General features: G+C 41.6%; 1 protein-coding gene across 3 annotated transcripts in view; it reads right to left on the bottom strand.

The window, feature by feature from the left end:
• sbno2b (strawberry notch homolog 2b) overlaps positions 1-21764 on the bottom strand; it is a 72570-nt gene extending 50806 nt beyond the window's left edge. For 2 of the 3 annotated variants that reach the window (XM_061684438.1, XM_061684435.1), the window contains exons 1-3: positions 21611-21764; positions 2047-2277; positions 1878-1966 (exon numbers count right to left, since the gene is read on the bottom strand). In XM_061684438.1, coding sequence (XP_061540422.1) covers positions 1878-1966; positions 2047-2154 — 197 coding nt within the window. In that variant the 5' untranslated portion in view covers positions 2155-2277; positions 21611-21764. The remainder of the gene's footprint in view (positions 1-1877; positions 1967-2046; positions 2278-21610) is intronic. The other variant, XM_061684437.1, reaches the window with a different exon arrangement.
• Positions 21765-23489: the final 1725 nt, after the last annotated feature.

Here is a 23489-nt window from a genome sequence, read left to right on the forward strand (position 1 = left end):
ATGCATCCTCAATGGCGAACCTCCTTGGCCAATAGGTAAGTAGCACCTGCTCAGCTTACTTGGTTGAGGACAGTGAGGAGGACCTAGAAATGACGGCTGCTTTTGGAAATAGAAAAGTGTCAGTCTGAAGCGAAAATAAATTGCATTTAGAAAGCCCCAGTTCACAACAAAATCTCAAGGCACCTTAGGCCTGGTACATAAGGATTTTCTTTTTTTTTTTTAAATCTGGGACAGACCCCACACAAAGATAAAAAAAAAAAATCGGGTATTTAACAATTTTGGTCATATTGTGTGTGGTGTGCTCCGATAATTTCAACACAGAACACCACACACAAAGATTCTGTTCCACTACAGACCTCGAAAAAAACCGAAGAAAGAAAGAAACACTGCCATATATATATTCAGGCCAAATGTCTTTATGTGATCTTTGACCGGGCCTTACATATGGTCAAAGGTCCCGTATATTGGCTATTGAGACCTCCATACAGTGACTCTCTAATATAGACTTAGTATAAAAGTGCCAATTTCATAAAAAAAAAAAAAAACACCTTGGTTTTGTCACAAGTGTCCAGATAAGCCCCCTCTGACAGCAACTTCTGTTTGACCCAGTTTTATATCTGCTTTGTCCATATTTGGCAAAGACCGCCCCCTTTCCTCTGATTGGTTGCCTCCATGTAGAAGACCCACTTGTCAGAGCACGCTGGCTCAGGAGCGGAAAGGGAAGGTGGAGATCTTTGCTAGTGACGTAGATAAGCTCGAGGAATTCAAATGACCTGATTTCAGGCCTCTCGGCAGAAAACGTCTAGAACTCGGGAATGCGTGGACAATTTTAATTCATATTTCAGATGTTTACTGAGGCATCATAGAGACAATATTACATCCCAAATAGTAGAAAAAGTTGGTTTGGCAAAATGTCCCCTTTAAGAAAAGGAAAACTGCTAGCGATAGTTATTAGGAAGCTAGTCACTATGACACACGAAGATGCTGTTATTTCGTGAGCTGGCTGTGTGGTCTCTTGTAATAATAATAAATAAAACTTGCATAGCACATTTTTCAACACCAAAAGGTGCTTGACATAGTTGCACTCAAAGAGACAAGTAGAAAAAACAGCAGCAGGACGTGAAAAAGTGCTGTCCCTCTACGTAAAATCCCTCTTCGACTGACAGACTCAGGAAGTTTTCTCTTTCCATGGGCAAACCCACTATATATGTTTATTCCACAAAACTCACAAATTGACCAATGACACAGTTGACTCTTCGCCATCCCTGCACACAACATTGTTTACATTTGCCATGACTAGACATCCCACAATGCAACATGGATTTCCAACAATGCAACGCGAAAGCTGTGTTGCATTGTTGGATGAGGTGGACATTTTCCAGCTTGCGGTAACCATGGAGAATGTAAACAATTCTGTGTACTCACGTAGTGAGATGGCAAGCTAACATGCAAAGAAAGAAAGAGGATTGATTTAGCCCACGAAGCCTCTCCAAAACTAGCACCAGCGAGCTCTCGTACTGAGGCCAAAGGTGGAACCCAGACAGACAATCAATGGATGAGAATGCTGGCTGGGTAGCTGCCGCTAGCTTCCGCAGAGAGACTACACTGCCTCTGCAAGGCTTAAGGTTAAATTTTTTTACTTGTCTCATTGTGCACACCTATGTTAACTAGGGATGAACGATTTGAGAAAATAATCTAATTGCGTTTTTTTAACCAATATTGTGATTGCGATTTAGCATGTGTGTTTGCGATGTGGATATGGGGGCGTTAGCCATGGTAATAATTTCAAATATAGAAATCAGTAAAATTGCACAGCAACAAAATGGCCTAAATACACCAAAAGCATCTGCCATTGTGGGTTTAACAAAGCAACTTACTGGTTTCCAGATTGCATAGGGCAGTGCACGCTATATCCAGCCTGCTGAGAAAAGGATCTCCAGGAGCCAGAAGAGGCAAAGAGGGAACTCTAAAAACACAAAATAAACACAGGTTCATGCACAGAAACAACCGGAGATGAAGATGAGAAAATAAGGTGCCTTAGCGTACCTCCATGTTTGAGGAGGCTACAGAGAACAAGCTAGTGTCCACCTGAGGGCCTTCTGGATGCAGGTAGTTCTCCCCGTCCATGGCCAGCGCTGAGGGGAGGGTGGGCATCAGACTGGAGTTGCACACATGATCACGACGAGATGACTTTTGCTACGGCCCAATCTGCCAACGCCGATGCTGCTGGCTGGGTCCCAGATTGTACCTCTAGCACGGAAAAATACTCTCCATGATCTGTAAAAACACAAAATAAAGGATAGATGGCATTATGTCATACGTTGCTGAATAAGACCACATTTGTATAAGCAGGGGGTAACTGTTCAACGCGGTATCAATTTGGTAAAATTAATCTGTGTGTTTATTTAATATTTCATGAACTGCATTGTAGGTTAACTGGAGAGACTAACTTGCCCGTAGGTGTGAATGTGAGTGTGAATGGTTGTTTGTTTGTGTGCCCTGCGATTGGTTGGCGATCAGTTCAAGGTGTACCCAGTCTCTCATCCGCAGTTAGCTGGGATAGGTGCCAGCATACCTGTGGCCCTGGTGAGGATAAGCAGTCTATAAAATGGATGGATGGATGAACTGAACATTAATGAGCTGATTTTGCACTAAGCAGTGGTTCTGGGTTTGAATATCAGCTCAGGCCCTCCTGCATGGCGTTTGCATGTCCTCCCACATTTCAAGAACAATCATTTTAGGTTCATTGAAGACTAAATGGTCAATAAGTGTGAATGGTTGCTTGTCTACGTGGCGACCGATCCAGGGTGTACCCCGCCTTTCACCCAAAGTCAGCTCACCCGCAACCCTAATGAGGATAAGCACTGTAGACAGATACATACGATATAAAAAGTGTACAAACGCCTGTTAAAATCTGAGATTTTCGTGACATTATCAGCCATTCAACGACTAAAGAATTCACTTTACTTCAAAATGCAGCCATCTGGGATTTGTATAATTTTTGGGCTATAGTGTGTCTCAAGTCAGAGCAGCCTTCTGGTGTATGTTAAGGATCACCTCTTAAAAATAACCTGAAGCGTAACGGACTCCTTTTGATGCTCCTCAGCAATAACATCCCACAAATCTCAAACCTGTTTGACAGGTGAATCAATCCAATCTGGCCCCCCTGTGCAATGCATATCATTTTGCGACACTCCCTTGCCACCAACCTAATCAAGTGTGTAACCTTCTTCCCTCCTCCATCTCGCTACCTTACTTTGCTCTTGAATCAGTGCACCCCGCTCTGCCAGGACATATGGCAGGCGTGTTCACTGGGGACAAAGCTGCGGTAATAAACCCTAATAGGGTCGAAATAAGAGGGCCTTTGTCCGTCTTGGTCTGTGTATGCATAAGAGAGACCGAACATGTTCACTGCACACACAGGGACACCATTTGGCTCTCAGGCTGATGTTTCTTTGCACAGTCCAAAAAGGGAAACAAAATAACATACCTGAGCAAAATTAACTTTGTGTCACTTTATTCATTTAATATAGGAATGCATGGTATGTATCCCACCATGCTTCTTTTCCAAATCCTCATGCATTCCAATATAAAGTACATGTGGATGCAAACATCGCATAGTAATAGTGTAGTTTATCTTTTAAGTATGAAATAGAGCATTTCGACAGCAGGAACTTTACTAGGAACATCGGGAGGACCATTTAGTCCTTGGACTATAGGAACAATTGTCTAAATTTAGTAATTTATCGGGGCCAAAAAAGGGCATTCTTGGTTAGCAGTACTTTTGAAAAGTCTGGGAACCTTGAACATAGCTGATTTGAAAATGTTAGATGGCACTAAAAGTCACAAGAATGGAATGGGGCTAATGTTCTCAAATAACATCAAACCTATACCTTTCAATCTAGTAAAAAGTGGAGACACAATTTTTTGACCCATTCTAAGAATTAGACTTTACACCGATCTGATCGGCCTGATCGGTATCGGCCGATAATGAGCATTTTATTGTGATCGGCTGACCGGGTTTAATGTCATAATTCGCGGAGCCGATCAATGCAAAAGACATTTACTCCGCGTTGCCATTGTGTTCGGTATATTTTGAATCCAAAAGCTAGTTTCTTTTTAGCCTTGTCGCGTGTCTTTTGATGTAGAACTGTAAATATCTGACTGCCAATAAGGTTATTTATTTAAAAAAATAAAATAAAATAAAAAATAATAATAATAAACTTTGGCGGTGTGGCACAGACGACAGGTAATGCGTGGATTAGACTAAAAGACAAATTTGGGCCTTCACGATTGCACTGTCAGACTACTGCAATAATATCTTGTATTCCGATACCACCGTTCCCGATCCCGTTTTTTACGATCACTGGGCTTTATCTTGTCAATTCAAACGAGACCGGATACACCCGTTACTACGGCCACAACAACAACAATCGATCACGTCGCGTGTATTATAAGAACAAAATGGGGGAAAACGTGTGTTGGTGGTCACCGTGCTCGGGGGAGGACTTTAATTCAAGGATTGCTAGAGGTATGTTCATGTACCTTTAATACAATACAGTTCGCAAGCAGGCAACAAAATGTTATGTAGCCTAGCAAGCTTGTGCTAGCACTAACGGTTGTACGTAAACATGTCGGCGTTCTGTCGAATAATGCTCTAAAGTTTCGGTGAGGGTGAAGTAATTACAATAAAGTAATTTAATTACAGTAAATTAGCACCCATTATTACTGTCTTGTTGTAATGTTGGTTTGACCTGACTGATTAGAATACATGACCTGACTAGAGCAGTGATTTACAACCTTTATGGAGCCAAAGGCACATATTTTACAATTGAAAAATCTCACGGCACACCAACAAACAAAAATGTCACAAACCGTGGAGGCATTAAGGCATTAATTTGAGGAATTATGACGTCATATCAATAAATCCGATAACATTAAATGTAGCTCCCATTAAAAAAAAAAACATCCAAGAATGAAAAGGAAAATCCAATGAAGTGAGATCCATACTTTGCTGACGGTACGTCTGGGTGAACAAATCAAGCGCTCTTGCCAATCGTAAACATCCATTGAGCTGAGACGTCTGGGTGAACAAATCATATGCTCCTTTCTATTGAATACAGCCAATCGTAAACGTGCGTTGAGCTGAGAGGGACCGTGCAGTAAATATGGCATCGAACGTGTGGGATTTCTTAACTGTTTCAAAGGAAGACATTTCGCTTGCTATTTGCTGCAAATGTTTTGCAAACATTCCAAGAAGGAGGGAAAAAAATGATCAAGCTTCAAAACATCACATCTTATCTGCCACTTGAAAGGTTGTCATCGCTACGATGGTCATGTTTTCAAAGCCTGCGAAGACGCCTGCGCTGCTACTGCCCCAAAGCCAACCATGAAGAAAGAACAGAGTTAGCCCGCAGCGCTGCTGCATTTGAAAGGTGCAAAAAGTTTGCCACAGATGACCCGATAGCTAATACGAAATGTGATTTCATCATGGAAATGATGGCGCTGGATAACCAACCCTTTACTATTGTTGAGGACACTGGCTTTTGTTTTCTGGTTTGTACTTCCGAGCCGCTGCCATTTTTCGGATTTATGTTTCCCAGCAAAATACGTTTGCCGCACTCTTGTGTATAGTGATAGATAGAAATAAGAACATAAGCTTCACTACTGATTTATGGGTGTGCGATGTTAGCCCTGTTAGCTTGCTAGGTCTGACCGCGTAGTGGCATAACTAGAAGGTGATCAATGCTGCGGTCATTTCCAAGCACGTGCATGTTCAGTTATGGTCTGTTTATTCTGTACTCATTTGGACGCACACACCATTTGACATTCATGGTTTATTATGCACTTACCGTAATTTCTCGTTTATAATGGACATTCTTTTCCCCAAAAAATTGTCAAAAGTCAATAGTGCGCATAATACATCGGTATCGGCGAAAATGATTCATTCATTCATTCATCTTCCGTTCCGCTTATCCTTATTAGGGTCGTGGGCGTGCTGGAGCCTATCCCAGCTATCTTCGGGAGCGAGAGGCGGGATACACCCTGAACTGGTCGCCAGCCAATCGCAGGGCACATAAACAAACCATTCACACTCACATTCACACCTACGGGCAATTAACCTATCATGCATGTTTTTGGGATGAGGGAGGAAACCGGAGTACCCGGAGAAAATCCATGCAAAGACTTCCACATTTTATAAATGTATGACGCCATCTAGAGGTGTACACTTTCATTCCAATAGGTCACCGCCCCCTAGAGGTTATGAAAAAGTTGTAGCTTACACTTTCACTCCAATATGACAGGCGTACATATGACTGCATATATGTACAATTGTGCTCATACGTTTATATATCCAGGCAGAATTAGTGAAATAGTGTTTTTTTTTTTTGTGTGGTTTATTTTACTGATGGGTGGCACGGTGGACGACTGGTTAGAGCGTCAGCCTCACAGTTCTGAGGACCCGGGTTCAATCCCCGGCCCCGCCTGTGTGGAGTTTGCATGTTCTCCCCGTGCCTGCGTGGGTTTTCTCCGGGCACTCCGGTTTCCTCCCGCATCCCAAAAACATGCATTAATTGGAGAATCTAAATTGCCCGTAGGCATGACTGTGAGTGCGAATGGTTGTTTGTTTCTATGTGCCCTGCGATTGGCTGGCAACCAGTTCAGGGTGTACCCCGCCTCTTGCCCGATGACAGCTGGGATAGGCTCCAGCACGCCCGCGACCCTAGTGAGGAGAAGCGGCTCAGAAAATGGAGGGTTGGATTTTACTGATGACTGAACAACAACCATCATTAATTTCTTTATGGTTATGTTTTGTTTAATGATAATGCTTTTCAGAAATGCTTAATTTGAATCCCATTAAAATGAAATGTGTTCAACCTGGTCCTTCATGTTTTCTTTAAAGAATTGTACACATCTTACATATTCTGCCTGGGTAATGAAACATATGAGCACAATTGTTTTCTCATTTACTAAATAAAAGTAGGGCTGTGAATTTCAAAATAAGAGCAGTTAAATAAAAAGAAAATGTTATGTGTTCAAATAAAGTGCTTTCACTTCAGAAAAATTATTTGGACACACTCACAAAATACAGATAATACTTCATGTATTGATCATATGAGTAGAAGGAAAATCATGCATTGTAAAACTGCATTACACATAGGTTGAAGGGTTTTCCAGAATTTGAGTTCAACTTTGGGGGTGCGTATTATACATGGGTGCGCATTATACACGAGAAATTACGGTAACTATGGCTAAAATTTATATTTGATAAGCCACTGAAAACAATGTACTTTTTGGAAAAAAATAAATCAATAAACGTGGTATTCTAGAAACTAATGTATTATTGAAATTTGTTTTAATAGTGATGTCATATTTGGTTAGGACAAATCTGAGTATTTCTTTCCTCCAGTTGTGCACAAACTACAGTTAGAATATGAAAATATGAATAAGTTATCGGTTATCGTATCGGTCTTGAGAAGCAGGAAGTTATCAGTATCGGCTTGAAAATATTTTTATTGTACAGCCCTAATTATTTTACTTTTTTATAAGAAACCTGAAGGTTTTGTGCTAACATTGGCTGCTATTTTGAACTGCTCATAATTCCAAAAGAAAAATAGACCTAAAGCATGATGCTACCAACACCATGTTTTACTGTGGGAATGTTATTCTTTTGGTGATGAGACCAAGACACATTTTGCCACAGGCGTTTGGGAGATTTTCCTCACGTAAACCTGGCATTTGAACAGAGTTAGACGTTTTACAGCCACTGTAGCTCACATGCTGCCCACTTCTTTAGACAGCAAAGTAGGAGTTATCTCTGCTGGTGTCACCCAAGTAGTGTACACCATTCTCCCTCAACTGCTTTTGACACGATTAATCGACCATCAATTCCACACAATAGAAAATTAGAAACAATCAATTCATCGATTATTATGTCTAGCCCTAGTTGAAATAAAACGTTCCGTATAAAATTAACTTCTATCGTTTGCACTAAAAACCTTAACGGAGGAAGCACACAAAATCAAAAACAATAATAGAGCATCTTTGTTCTTAAATAAATACAAATCCACCGCATTGAAACCCACTGTGGTTATGCGATTTTAGCATTTTAGCTACAGTGAGGTTGCTAACCTTATTTACAAAAATTAATGGTGGTGAACTACACCACCTCATTCTGTCTTTGTGCATTTGAAACAGCACTACAATAGCCAGTAAAAGGGATAATTTTCCCACCTTAACGGATGGAAAAATGTGAAAACGAGGTCAATTTGGGATGCGAGATCCCGATTTCTCTATGGACAGAGTACAAGGCGTTTAAATGCTGGGATCTTCTGTTCTGTTCGATTTGCTGGGATCTCAGTGTAAACGTGGCTAGTGACGTGGTGGTAAAATCCATGGCATGGCTCTCATTCCGTATGCCCACCCCACTCCGGTGAGGATAATCAATACTGATCATTTTAAGACTGATCCCAGATATTCCTGTCCTGTAAACCCCCAACAACTTCTAACCTCCATAAACACACGAACAGAAAGGAAGAGGGAGGTGGTGAGGAGTGTTATCAGTAGGAGGAAGGGCGCTGGAGCTATGGCATATACACAAACAGAAAATGAAACATTAATAACTAAAACACAGCCACTGAGGCACAAAGGACACAAGGAGCTCATTCACCAAAAATCTAGCAAGCACATTATTAATTTTAGAACCTGCATGGTTATTTTAAAACAGAACGAAGGAAACCATTTGAACGTGTTATCTTTTAAATCTGTTTATGACCGCAGTTCTGTATAACCCCCCACTCCCCTCTCTCTCTGGGTGGCCTGAATCTAAGATGCCTTCAGGGAGATGGGGCTGATAACGCCACTTTAAAATCTTTCTACACTGTAATACAAAGCATACACATTTCTGAGATTGTTCACAGCCACATTTGAGACCATTTGGTGCCTGCATGTCAGACAGTAGAAGTTGCTTCTGCCACTTCAAAAATACAAGACGCATACTGTTGGCTTTATAGCATCCAACGTGTGCTTGGTGAGCAAATGTGGTTTTGTGCTGGTGGTCTGAGTGTGTGTCAATGGCTGCCAGGGCACATGGAGATCATCCAGGGAAGTGTGACTTCCTTAAGCTGATAGATCACGTTTAGTACACACGAGGGACCAGAGTGTGTGTGTACCCTGATTAATCAGTCTATCATTACTGCACATTAACTGATAGCACAGCTACCATTAGACCCACAAGAAATTATCCCTGAAAGTCCATGTCATTTCCTGAGAAATTAAGAACCAGAATACTTCAATGTTCAAAGCCACAAATAATTCCCCAAATGTCATTGCTTCCGCCCCAATCTTCACACACATACACACACACACACACACACACACACACAGTTGAGTTGCATGGAAAATGTCCTTGTGGGTCTTGTGTAATCCAGACAGAGAGAAAAAGAAATGACAAAATGACCCCCTTTCGCAGGGGTAAAAATAACAGTGTCTTCTAGCTGTGCCTGTAAAAAGGCACCACAAAAGATTCAAAATGTCAGAAATACAGAATGGCACCTCCAAACATTGTTAATTGTCATACAAGTAGAAGTCAAAGTAATATGTCCCTTCACTAACTTGACTGACACTGTTACACAAAAATAAAATGTAATCAACCACTAATGAGATGAGCACGATCCATTTGATGGCTAGCTAGCGAGCGGTCTACATCTTCACTCAGTGCTTCTTCTTGTATAACAGAAACACGTGGACTCAAATGCATGACAAAAAAAAAAAAAAAAAAGTTGTTGACTGGCTGAAAATCTTATATATTCTATAGAAATGGGAAGAAAAACAAGGAGCAGAAAGCTGAAAAAAAAATTATTAACAGCACTTTAAAACACCTCTGCTCAGTCATCCACATGATGACTGACAACCATCTCCAACAATCACGCGAAAAAACAATCACTAATGCTGGAAAAAATATTTGGACGCTGCCGCAGTCTTTTCTCTGTGATGTGCTGACATCACACAATATAACAGGTCAATGTCCAAAATTTTGTCCGAAGGCATTTAAGGCATAATTTAGTCAAACTCCAAACTGTATGTGCTTTGGGCTTTCGGTTATCAGGTTAGTGATAGACTACTGCACGTTCTGATTTATATCCAAATCCGTGTAATGTTGATGCCCTCTGATGGGAACCATGTTGTAACATGAGGTCCCCTTGAACACTAGAACAGTGGTTCTCAACTGTTGTCACCCTGGGACCCACATTTTCCTGTTGCCAAGTCGTGACCCACCTTCATAGAAGTCGAGTACAATAAAGATTTTTGTTTGTTTAAAAATAGCCTCCAAGCACACATGTACAGTATATTATATTTTTAAATGTTGTTTCAAATTAGTTGCTGTTACAACAAAAAACATTAATTAAATGATGTTATATTCTTTGTTACAGCCACGTTGCTCCGCTAAAGACAAACAGGTCTGTCTTTTACTTTCGTGAACAGAAAATCTGCCTCCCACCTGTCTTGGAAGTTAACCCTTTTCCATCTTACGTTTGGCTATTTTTGGGAAAGGGAAGAGTAAATTTGCTCGAGGAGACTGGTAGCATAGTTGCTAACGACTGCAACAGAAAGGGAAGGGGCGCTCGTCGGTCTAGACTGATGGGCCAACACACTAGCAAAGCATTCTGGGATTTGTAATATTAGTGGCACATGTGCTATATACTGGCGGGCCAGCTCTAATACACATTTGATATGGTCTTGCGGGCCAAATATAATTACATCGTGGGCCAAATTTGGCCCCCGGGCCTGAGTTTGACATTTATGGTTTAGAGAGTAAACTAGTGGCTAGAGAACAACGAAGTAACATTTCTTGTCGCTTTCCTACTATGATCCGTGTGGGAGCTTATGCCTCTGTACTGTAGCAGAAAAATCAGAATAGGAATACATGTAATTTTTTACCAATCTGTCCGCGACCCACCCAAAATGGTTCCATGACCCACTTTTGGGTCCCGACCCAGTGTTGAGAATCACTGCACTAGAATCTTAAAGTTGAACACAGTCCAGTCCCAGACCCTGGTTCATTCACAAGTTATTCTAATTGAAACATTTTCCCATTTAACTGCCATACAAGTGTAGAGGGTCCTCGGTTTACTACAGGACTGACATAAGACATTACAAAGTCACACACTCAATGAACAGCACCGTAAGAAGAATAAGATGGGATGCTCAGTTACCGCTGTAGGCTACTTACTGTTTTTCATTTGCTTGTTTTACGTTTCGTCAGCCTAGTAGCATCGTTGCCTTTGTAATATTTGAATGTTTTCGGAAAACAAAAAAAAACAACAACACAATTTTAGCAAGCATATTGGTAATTTTTATTGATGTTGTAACAGAGATTAAAAATGATTAGGCAATGATGCTATTATGCTAACGATTCTTGGCCTAAAAGTGTTTTTCATCCGAATATGTACTATAATTACATCTACAGTAGACCACCGCATATTTGCAGTTGGGCATTCGCAAATTCACCTATTAATGGATATTGTTTTTGTCACCGATTCCCCATTATTCGTGGAAACCCTCACTTATTCACGTTTTTTTCCCGATCCCCGTCTTATAAACTTGTTTTGTTCCTTCTTTTTCTTTCCATGGCAATAATAAGGAAGTATATATCTTCACATATTTTCGCTCTTCACGGTTGGGCGTGGTCACTATCCTCGGCAAATAGCAGGGGTCCACTGTACTGCAGTAGCGTAGCTTAATGACTACAGTGCGTTACAATGACATACAAATTTGGATTATGTCGCCAATGTAGCAATGGAATTGTAAACCGAAGAACCCCTGTACTTCACCCAAGGCTTTATGTTGGTTTCTGTCAATCTCCTTCGTCTTTCTTCACCGATAAAAACTATTTAACGCTAAACACAACGGACATTCATCGCCAATCTGCGTGTCCATCAGCTTCAGTGATAATGTAGTTAGAATTTATCAGGACCCCAGCTGTCTTCCGGTGCGGCAGCTATGGGGCCGTTAGCTGGTTATGATCGGTCCGGACCCGCTGGATTCATTAGCTGCTGTGATGAAATATTCATAAAAGGAACTAGTTACTTCTCGGGAAAACACTGGGCTCTGTCGTGCAAAAACAGCCTACATTATTAATCGACACAAAAGGCATCTATTTGCCTTGTAGCAAACACACGCACGTGCTATTAAGCAGAACAGGCATCCCTGGGAGTAGGTAGGATCAAAAACTCATCTCTTCGGGGTTTAACAGTGATACAATGGTATTGGCCACAGATGAGGATATCACATAGTGTACAATGAATAATTGAGTATGGCTATCTATTTAGCTGATACAACTTATCCCGATTAGATTGTCGTCAATTAAACCAAGTGGCTCTTCTGTCGGGGTGATGAATACCACGGTGCCCACAAACACAGGAGGGAGTGAGCTATAGCAGTGATTTAGCTCCTTAAGAGGGCTCTTAACTCACCTCCTGTGGTAAATAAAACTGAGGGGCAGGTGAACTAAGACGGCTGTGGAGCGCCAGGTCAATAGAAACACAGAGGGTGAATGAGATCAGCAAATAATGGTTTACAGTAGACCAATCACATGTTTTTAACTTCTACCACCACCGCCCCGCAACCTATAGATGAAAGGCTTGCTGGATCAAAAGGGAGAAGCATCCAATTAGCGGACACTTTGCTCCGTTTTTGTTCGGCCCAGAGGGTAAACACAAGCTAGCCTTCCTATGTTTATCAGTCTGCTTGCGAGTTTAGCAGCAACATGACAGCTTACTCTGCGGACAGTACACAATTACCTTTTTCAATGTGTTTTTTTTTTTTTACTACATCTTTGTGGACGGTGGTCGACTGGTTAGAGTGTCTGCCTCACAGTTCTGAGGACTGGGGCTCAATTCCCGTCCCCGCCTGTGTGGAGTTTGCATGTTCTCCCTGTGCCTGGGTGGGTTTTCTCCGGCCACTCCGGTTTCCTCCCACATCCCAGAAAACACGCATGGTAGGTTAATTGACGACTCTAAAGTACCCGTAGGTGTGAATCTGAGTGTGAATGGTTGTTTGTTTGTATGTGCCCTGCGATTGGCTGGCAACCAGTTCAGGGTGTACCCTGCCTCCTGCCCGATGATAGCTGGGATGGGCTCCAGCACGCCCGTGACCCTAGTGAGGAGAAGCGGCTCAGAAAATGGATGGATGGATCGTTAAATTCCAGTTCCAGTGGAACTTCTAAAGTTGAAGTCCTACAATTTGGAGTTCGAGTGAAATTTATGGACAAAAACGCCTCAAAAGTCGCACAAAAATTCAGAGGCTCTTTATTATGTTCGAAAGCACGCGAGCTAATGAGCTAACCCGCAGGTTAGCCCATGAGCTAACAAGCTAAGACGCTAAACAGCTTGCGCCACTGTGGCGACTTTGTTTAAAACTTCAGTGCTTTGCACTGAAGTTGTGCGTGTTGGTCCCCAATTAACACACACACAGGAAAGTTAACGGTTTATTATGTTCGCTAGCCCGTGAGCTAAGGAGCTAGTGAGGTAAGGAGCTAGTGAGGTAAGGAGCTAGTGAGGTAAGGAGCATTTCAACTGTCAGCCCCTTGTTCCATGTTGTGTGTGTTAGTCCAAAATTAACACAAACTTTAACTGTTAACTGTTTATTAAGCATAACCTCAGTTGCCCTTGTTATTCAACCAGTAGTTGAATACATCGAAGGCCAACGTATATTTGACAGGTGAAGGGCTCGTCTCCAACGCCTTCAGTGGACCAACCACACATTCTTACAGCTCGAGGGCGGGCCTTATTTTTCATGATTTCAGAGGCATAAAAAAACAACGATATTATCGTGGTAGTTTTTGGGAAACTACATCATCTTAAAAAAGTGTTTTTGTCAGAGGCCTACTGACGACATTTGGACTTACTTTGCATAGTTTCTGCAAATGTGTGCAGTTGTAGTTCGTTCTTTCAGTCATGGATCGCAGATGCAAATAGCTATAGCACTCCACCAAGATCTCCGCGTAAGGAGGCATGCGATAGCTGAGCCCGGGGGGCTGTTGTGTCTGTTCTGTCACAACAGAACTTTGCTCATGTTCCCGGGGAGGCGGGGGACATCGAGTCCGAGTGGACCGTGTTCCGCGCCTCCATTGCTGAGGCGGCCGACCGGAGCTGTGGCCGTAAGGTGGTCGGTGCCTATCGTGGCGGCAATCCCCGCACCCGTTGGTGGACACCAGCGGAGAGGGATGCCGTCAAGCAGAAGAAGGAGTCCTATTGGGCCTTTTTGGCCTCTGGGGCTCCTGAGGCAGCTGATGGGTACCGGCTGGCCAAGCGGAATGCAGCTTTGGCAAAAAGCAAAAACTCGGGTATGGGAGGAGTTCGGTGAGGCCATGGAGAAAGACTTCCGGACGGCTTCGAGGAAATTCTGGTCCACCATCCGGCGTCTCAGGAGGGGAAAGCAGTGCACCATCAACACTGTGTATAGTGGGGATGGGGTGCTGCTGACCTCGACTCGGGACGTTGTGAGCCGGTGGGGAGAATACTTCGAAGACCTCCTCAATGCCACCAACACGCCTTCCCATGAGGAAGCAGAGTCTGGGTTCTCTGAGGTGGGCTCTCCTATCTCTGGGGTTGAGGTCATCGAGGTTGTTAAAAATCTCCTCGGTGGCAAGGCCCCGGCAGGGGGTGGATGAGTTACCTGGCGTCTTACCGAATATATGTTTAAGATGCAGGTGTGCTCGTCTTAATAACTACGTGACAGATCCTCCTTCCCCGAGGTAAAATAGCCTCTGTTTGTCTTGAATGACTCTTCAGCGCCAAAAAACAATCACGACTGGCAACTTCTCTAAGCAAATTAGGTACATAGGCTTGCCTCTAAATTTGTTAACATACAAACTGCTTCCGATTCTTGATGATATACAGGTATTTGTGATGGAGAAGACCTGGTAGAAGTGTTACTAGGAAATATCTTCCATTTAGTGTTGAATGGTGCTTTACAACTTAAATCTGATCAGGTATAGTAGAGGCAACATGTTTATAATTTTCCACAAGAAAAAAATTGTGGGGCTGGGGGGATTAATCGAGAGAACACTCAGTGTGGGTGCGGGCCACATGGCTGCCAGTTGTCTCTACCTGACATAATACTAATAATTTGGGATGCATATTATGGAAATAAATGACTTGACTGAATTACATGACTCTCTTTTGTTTCATGTTGTTTGGATATAGTTGATAGTGTCATCATACGTGGCCACTGAAGATAGAGTCTAACATTGTAGGAGCACTCAAGATGCATGTCTCATCAGACACTTCCATGCCCCACAATCTCCACCCTCTGCCATTCATCTCTATGGAGCCTGCTGAGCCATTACTAGCCTATTTTTATCACGTCCGTTCCCTCTTGTTGATCCAGGCGTGTAGTGCTAGTTGTGCCTCTCGTCCCGTGTGGCTCCTCCACGGGGTCTGCCATTGATTGAAGGCGGCACAGCTTCCCACAACCTCTATTCACGCCTTTCAGCTGTGTCTTTTTCAGAGCCTCCTTTCAGCACTACTAGATAGTACTACTACATAGCAAGAGAGTCGATGCCTTGCTATGGAATGCATGATATGTCTAGGTCAGTGGTTCTCATTCTATTTACACAAAGAACCATCTGAGATAATACTTCTCCAAGTACCACCATAATGACCAGAAGTAAAATACAGCAGTGTTTTTTAAAAATGAGGCAAATGTTTTATTCCTAAAAAGTAATATTATTATTATTATTCCCTCATGTCTGTGGAGATTCACAGTCATCCAGGTCACTGTAATATGTAAAGGTTGACTGGAGGCAACTGGACCGTTCTTGTTTGTTGACTCATGCAATTATGCAATTAGGCTAATGAAATGTATTTTGTCAACTTTGTCAATTGCTAGCCTAGTCAAAGCTGTGCGATATAGACAAAATTTACACCCCCATATAACTGATGAATATCCATTCATTCATCTTCCGTACCGCTTATCCTCACGAGGGTCGCAGGCGTGCCGGAGCCTATCCCAGCTGACTCTGGCCGAGAGGCGGGGTATACACTGAACTGGTCACCAGCCAATCGCAAGCCACATATGAACAAACAACCATTTTCAGTCTTCAACTTTCGCCTCTGCGGTTCGGCAATCGGGAGGACGTAATAAAATAGTGTGCACCAAGCAGCTGTTCAACGTGGACGCGCCGGTAATGACAGACGCTGGAATTTTTTCCAATATCCAGAACAATCAGTGTTATGGCCGTAACGAGTCAACGTTCAGTGATGTCCGTAACAAAATACGGAGGTTCCGTAACATTTGGCAGCTCTGATGATGTCATTTATACTGCTTTTAATTAAAATTATTTAACCAATTATTTATTCAAATATCTGTGTATGTAAAATTGGTTATTTTACTTTTATCTTTGACTGTTATTATTTACATTTACAACAAATCAAGTAAGCAATTATTTGATGAAATTAGTGAAAAAAAATAAGAAATACATTTTAATTAACCAATTTTAGGGAAAAACAATATGCTAAATGAATGCAACAAATATGACAGGACTCTTGATAATGTGCTGTTCCTCCGCATAGTTGCAATTCGCAAATTCCCCTATTAGCTGATATTTTGGGGGGGAAACCTATCCTCTGTAATTTGCTTAAAAACTCACCCATTTGCTGTTTTTGTGCTCAGACCAAAGCCCTAACAGAAAAGTATTGCTTTGGCTCCATCTTGTGCCAGCTTGGTCCCAAGGAACTATGTTTACTTGAGGGGAGGTGCTTCAATTAGTCTGGCCATAGCCCTGTATAAAAGAAAACATAGTGCTTTGCCACTGTCTTGTGGTATCTATAGGCAGTTATAAACATTTTGGGTTGTCAATTATTTGCAGATTTTGACTATTTGCAAAGATAGCAAGGGAACACTGCAAAGGCTTGGTGAGTTGGATTAAAAAACAGAGCAACAGTACATGTGCCTTAGATTGCACACATTAACTACACAAGCGTGTGTTGCTTTTCATTTGGCTTTTTGGGGGGTATTTTCTCCACCAACCAAGTGCAATGATACCGGTAGAAGGGGAAATGTATCTTATTGCGACTAAAAAAGTTTTATTTTATACAGCTGAGAATGTTCAGGTGTTAGTCAACACAGTGCCTGAAAATTTAAGAAAGGTTTTATTATGGAAGTTTGCACCTTGAAATTAGAACAACTTGAACAGAACAGATGGTGTTGACTCCACTGTATGGACTAGACTAGTGATTCTCAAAGTGTGATACAAGTACCACTCGTGGTACTTAGGCTCACTCTAGTGGTACGCGAAAGAATCACTGCCCAAAGGCAGTTTTTAGTACAATTTTCCTATATTTAGGCTGTGTGTAATTTTACATTGACTTGCAATAATATTATTTTAATGAACACTTAGACCTACTACGTTATTATGTTCTAATGTTGGTCATGATGGTGATACTTTGAGCGCTCAGTGTTTTTTCAAGTAGTACTTGGTGTAACAGGTTTGAGAATGATTGGAGTAGACAGTGGCCATTTGCTTATGTCAGTCTCTATTACCTAAGTGTGCAAATACCCTATTAAATTCAGTACAGGGCAGGCCAAGTTACAGGCGGTGATGAGATAATGGGGTTAATTGGGGCCAAACGTGACCAAATCAGGAATTGCGATAGTCAGGATGCAGTACACAACATACACACCAAGCATGGCCAGACAACAGCTCTGGTATTTAGAGCTCAACTTCTACAGAGGACTGCAAATAATTCAGTCCTTTTCCTTCCACTTATACACGCCACAAAAGATGATAACCGAGGCAAAGAACACACTGTTCACTCCTCCACCAATGTAGATGCAATATTAATCTGGAATTTCCTTCCTGGATGACTCATTGGTGTCTTTTCACAGAAGGATCTTTACACTTTTCTTCCCAGGAAACCTGGATGATACATGATGAACGCAGGTATCATTACCAGCGAGTCAGGGCGCTCTAAAAGACCACTTTGTTTCCCCCAAAACATTGCAGGGGAAAACATAATTTTCCACCAACAACCGCCGGTCCGGTCACACTTTTCTAACCCCCCCCAAAATCCATGATCTGCTTGCTGTCTTATGAGTTTCCAGGAAGGCCAGGCTGCATTTCCAACCACTTACATTGCTCCACATTTGTTTCACCCTCCCGCTAATCAGCCCACAGGCCATCGATGAGATTTATTGCTGCTAAAAATTGGCTGGCGTGGGGAGGAGAACAAGCCTGAATCACAGAAGGCAAAATGGGGGCATGGGGCAAACCTGAACTAAGGATTTTGCTTTTTGACATCATCCCACCAGGGATTGGTGAAAAAAGTGACATCCAAAACAAACAGACCATTTCCTGTGGATTATCTTTTTATGATGGATATCATTTTCAACATAAGAATTATGAAAGTTGCAGAAATTTGAACAACCGACCAATCTTTTTAAAATTTTTTGAAACTTCTATACCAAAAAGAATTGCCTCAAGAAGGAGAAAGCCAAAACCTAATGAAGATGCGCAAGCTGCATTATCATGATCAACTACTAATATAAGGGCTAGGGGTTGAACGGCTTCATATTTTTTTTTTTGTTGACGTCGATAATAAATGTCGTCATTGATCTTTTTTTTTTTTTTTTTTTGTCAACTCGCTGTTTTCATTTTTTGCCTCCAAACACAAGCTCGCTCAGCCCACTGTCTTTGGTTGCTTTGGCCTCACTCCCCAACAAGCTAATCCAATCCCATTCAGAAACCTTCGTGGCCTCGCAGACTTGAAAAATCCAACACCAATTGACGTAACACAACTGCAGGGTCGCTACTTGGTCCAGCAAATAATATCAGTATATGATTTTTTTTAAATTTTATTTTATTTTATTTTACAGGAGGAGGGAATGCTGGCGGCACGGTGGACGACTGGTTAGAGCGTCGGCCTCACAGTTCTGAGGAGCGGGGTTCAATCCCCGACCCCGGCTGTGTGGAGTTTGCATGTTCTCCCCGTGCCTGCGTGGGTTTTCTCCGGGCACTCCGGTTTCCTCCCACATCCCAAAAACATGCATGAATTGGAGATTCTAAATTGCTTGTAGGTGTGAATGTGAGTGCGACTGGTTGGTTGTTTGTGTGTGCCCTGTGATTGGCTGGCAACCAGTTCAGGGTGTACCCCGCCTCCTGCCCGATGATAGCTGGGATAGGCTCCAGCAGGCCCGCGACCCTTGTGAGGATAAGCGGCTCAGAAAATGGATGGATGGATGGATGGAGGAGGGAATGCTTTGCAATAATGTATTGTTGCAAACCTCCTGCAGTGTTACATGGACTAAGATGTGACTGTTGGGACAGGGATATTAGGATAAACATGTACTTCTCCTATACTGCTGTGTGCTGTCTGAGAACTATTTAACGTTACCTGGCGGGGTGCCATTCCGCTGTGTGACATCACAAAAAAAAAAGATGATTTTTTTTTTTGCTTTTATTATTTATTACTTATTTAAAATGACATGAAGGTGCCATTTCCTTCACACAAATCTAGGTCAGTGGACAGGCAAAACTATAAATAAATAAAAACAAAAACAATTATGTTAAGGAACTATTGGTGAAATGTGGTTTTAGCCACCCTTTCTGGAAAGTATGGTTAGTTGAAGAACAAGAGAAAAAGACAGATGTAGCTGCAAAAGGAATGTGACAGCAAGTGACACAAAGGTCACTGACCAAGTCATCAGGGTTAACAGTGCTCGACAAAAAACAAGACAGGGAGTATTGGCGTGTAGCTAACCTCAATATAATGACAAGGGAAGGGGGTAAACGACAACGACACCCAGTAACCTCTGCCAAGGCTTACATGATGAATCTTGACTTGTTTGTAAAAAAAAAAAAAAAAAAAAGAGAGAAGTAGAAGAGAGCTTCTGGAGCTGCGTTACCCCAACATCCCATTGTGCTCAACAGGAATACAGTAAACCCTCGTCGATTTGCAATTCACCTGCCCACAAATTTTCCTGTAGAAACTAACTACAAGACGCCACTCATACGTCATGCTCCTTCCAAATTGCCATGTTAGCGGCAGAATAGCTAACAGCTAGTTGCTCAACGTAAGGTACAGTAAGGCTAAAGATCAATAGTTGTTTGCGATATATGCACAGTGGTACCTGGACTATTTAGTTTATTTCATTCCGTAACCACACTCATAACTCGAAACACTTGTATCTCAAATGATCTGCTCAGTAAACTGCAGTAATATTCGTAGCAACGTGACAAGATTTGACAAATATGACAGTTTGTCAAAATACTGAGTCTGGTTGGAACAACCACTTCCACCTGAGTACAACGCAGCAAGAATTTTGAAAATTGGATGATGCGTTCCAAGAAATTCAATTTTTTTTGTGTCGGAAAATACGGCCTTTTGGGTAAAATATTTTTGTGTGATATCACCATGGTAAAATTAGTCAAAAAACGCCTTCAAATTACGGTAAATCTGTACAATTTAATTACATACACGCTAGTGTTCTCACCCTCCTGTTGCATTTTTCTCTTCATCAAATAGCCAAGTATTTTTAAGGGTAGTGTTGTAAAATGAGTTTGAAATGCCACTATTTTTGGATTATAGTTTGGGGTGCATTCAGAGTTTATACTAATATTAAAATAGGCCTCCCTAACTCGCGAATTTTCGCTATTCGCGACGGAGTTTGATCCCTAATCCCAGCGAAAAGCGATGGGTTCACTGTACTGTACAGCCATTTAAAAAAAGTCTATTCGTAACACCAACTCGTAAAGCACCATGTTTAAGTCCAAGGGTGGAAAACGTTTCTAAATGTAATACGAGTCCCCTCAAAGTTGTTTCCACTGTAATGTTGTCGTAGTACAGTGAAAATGAAGACTCCTCTGAGAAGTGAGCCACATCTGTTTCCACACAGCACAAAGGAAGGCAGCTCAAGCTACACATTAGTGTCACTGTATCGCCGCTGGTAGCTTGCCATTCGACAAAAACAGCCACTGAAATATATCTACTCGTCACATCGAGTATGTTTATTTATAATTTTCATACCACCGAAGGCAAAATGTCGATAAGTGTCGTTTCAATGTGGATAATACAAGCCCAGTGATAATTACTAGCTCGGTTAGCATAGCTTGTAGCCGTATTGGGTATGTTCGTTTTACGTACTGTGGGGATTAACGCAGCAAAATTACGACAATTTAACTAATAATGTATATCATTTGGACGGATTTGTATGTGTTTTCTATCGTTATTATGTTAGTGTTGGTTGGTAGACAATCGCTTATCCACAAATAACATTTATTTAGCGAATCGCAGTTATGTGTTGATGTTACTACGTAGTAAGCGGAGCTAGCGTATTACACAGCGACCGCTCGATGTTAGCTTACTTAGTGAAGCGTAAAAGCATACTTATAATAGTACCGATAAGACTATGTATCTTTATATTTGATACATCCGCCTCGTGACAAGATAACGTAATCGCCTAAAAACAGGCCCACCATATAAAAGCCGGCGTAACTCGATGTCAATAACATGCGCTCCTAGGAGAGGCTGCCTTGGACGCGTCTTGATATCAGGCGATTGCCTATGTGTCGCCTCCGCTTACAACCATATTCTCGCATTTTACTCACCGTTTCGCCGCCTTTTCTTCGTTCCAGTTCGAACCCCGAGCACGCGGGCAGATGTTGAGTCGCGACCGGCGTCAAATCGACGGAAATGTGGAATTTTATCCAACTTATCCGCCGCTACTTATTTTCTTTACTTCCTGATTGAGAGGGTGCCATTTTGAAGAGCGAAAAAATATTTCCGCCGGTGATGTCACGGATTGCCGAAACTGCACACAGCCCGGGAGGGGAAAAGTCAAATAGATAATAATAATACTTAAAAAAAAATACAACTGGAACATATTAAATTAAAATACAATAAAAATGTATTATTACATTATGACGTCACTTTGACCTGGGTAAAGATTATAGTATATCGACAGTAAAGTATTTCTTACGGGGTATTTTTTAAATAAAAAAAACTTATATGTCAACCAGAGTCTAGACTTGGAATTAATATGTTTAATTGACCACAGAGCATCCAAGCGATAAGGGTAATTACCTTTGGTAGGGTTGGGCGATTAATACATTGGCTAATTTTAGTTTATTTGTCAGAATGCTTTTTTTTGAATCTTTTTTTTTAGCAGCTTCCGTAGTTCAAAGCGCATTCACGCTGACACACTGCTTTCACTAACAACATGGCTGCACAGTGGAGCGAGTTTCCAAAATCTTAGTGTTGCCAAATTGGCCAAAATCAGAAGAACCCCCCCCCCGTCCTATTCACAATTATTGACGATATCAATTGTGCTCCTCCTGCATGTCCCGATTTGGCATCCATTGGTCCGTCCCACATTATTGAATAGTGCTGGAAGAGCTCCAGTTATTTCCAGCAAACACACACACACACACGCACGCACACACACGCACGCACACACACACTCACACACACGCACACAGAGTTTTCCTGGCAGCCCCTCTTTTTTTCAAGAAAGGATGCTAGTGGGAAGCACACCCACTCATACTTTATGAGTGTTTGTGGTTAAAAACAGAATAATGTTTTTTGTCCTTGTTGCTGTTGATTAAAAATGACATCACCTCCACTGTAATGAGGGTTTCCTCCACAGCATAATAACAGCAGAGAGTTAATTGTGTCCCTTTTAAAACATCATTTTTTATTATTATTTTTTTAAATTCGCTGGTGGAATCAATACAACGTGTAACTAAAAGTGCAATGCCTCCAGTCAACAAACGTTTACTTTTGCTCCCATCTAGTGTTCCATTTGAGTATTGACACATGATAATTCACTTCTATCCGCTCTTCAAATAAATATTCATTCCAGACATTGTGCTCATGAAATGTTAACATTAGCCGAAGCAGATCTTTGTGACTCTTGTGCTTAAGATCTTTATAAATAAACTTGACTTGACTTTGCACAAAGCCCTTCTCATTAATCAGCACCCAAGAGGTAGTTCTCTGTTTCAAAAAGGTTGATGATTGGTCGATTGTGAGTGTGAATGCTTTGCTTTTCGTGCTTTGACTTGCGAGCAGCACAAACCTGACACACGAGTGCTGAACGGTGGCAGTGAACGGATAAATAGCATTTCCTTTCATTTCAATTGGAAAAGATGATTTTAGATGATTGATTTGAGTGATTTAAACTAAACTAATTACATGTAACAAGAGTATGTGGTTTAATTACGAAATGTATGTAATTGTAATCCATTGCATTACCAGGAGAAAAAAGTTAATTGAATTACTCAGTCAAGTAAATCTTGACTTATTGAAGGAAACATCTGGGAGTCCTGTTGATGTATTAATTCAAAATTAAGAAAATTAATAAAATGTAATTTGTTATATTACTTTGAGAAAGTAATTGAAATAGTTAAACAACTATTACATTTCCAACAGGGTAACTTGTAATTGTAATCAACTACATTTCCAAAGTAATCTTCCCAACAATGTAGT

This window comes from Phycodurus eques, chromosome 8 (genome assembly GCF_024500275.1).
Source record: "Phycodurus eques isolate BA_2022a chromosome 8, UOR_Pequ_1.1, whole genome shotgun sequence".
In the NCBI taxonomy this organism is placed as follows: Eukaryota; Metazoa; Chordata; class Actinopteri; order Syngnathiformes; family Syngnathidae; genus Phycodurus; species Phycodurus eques.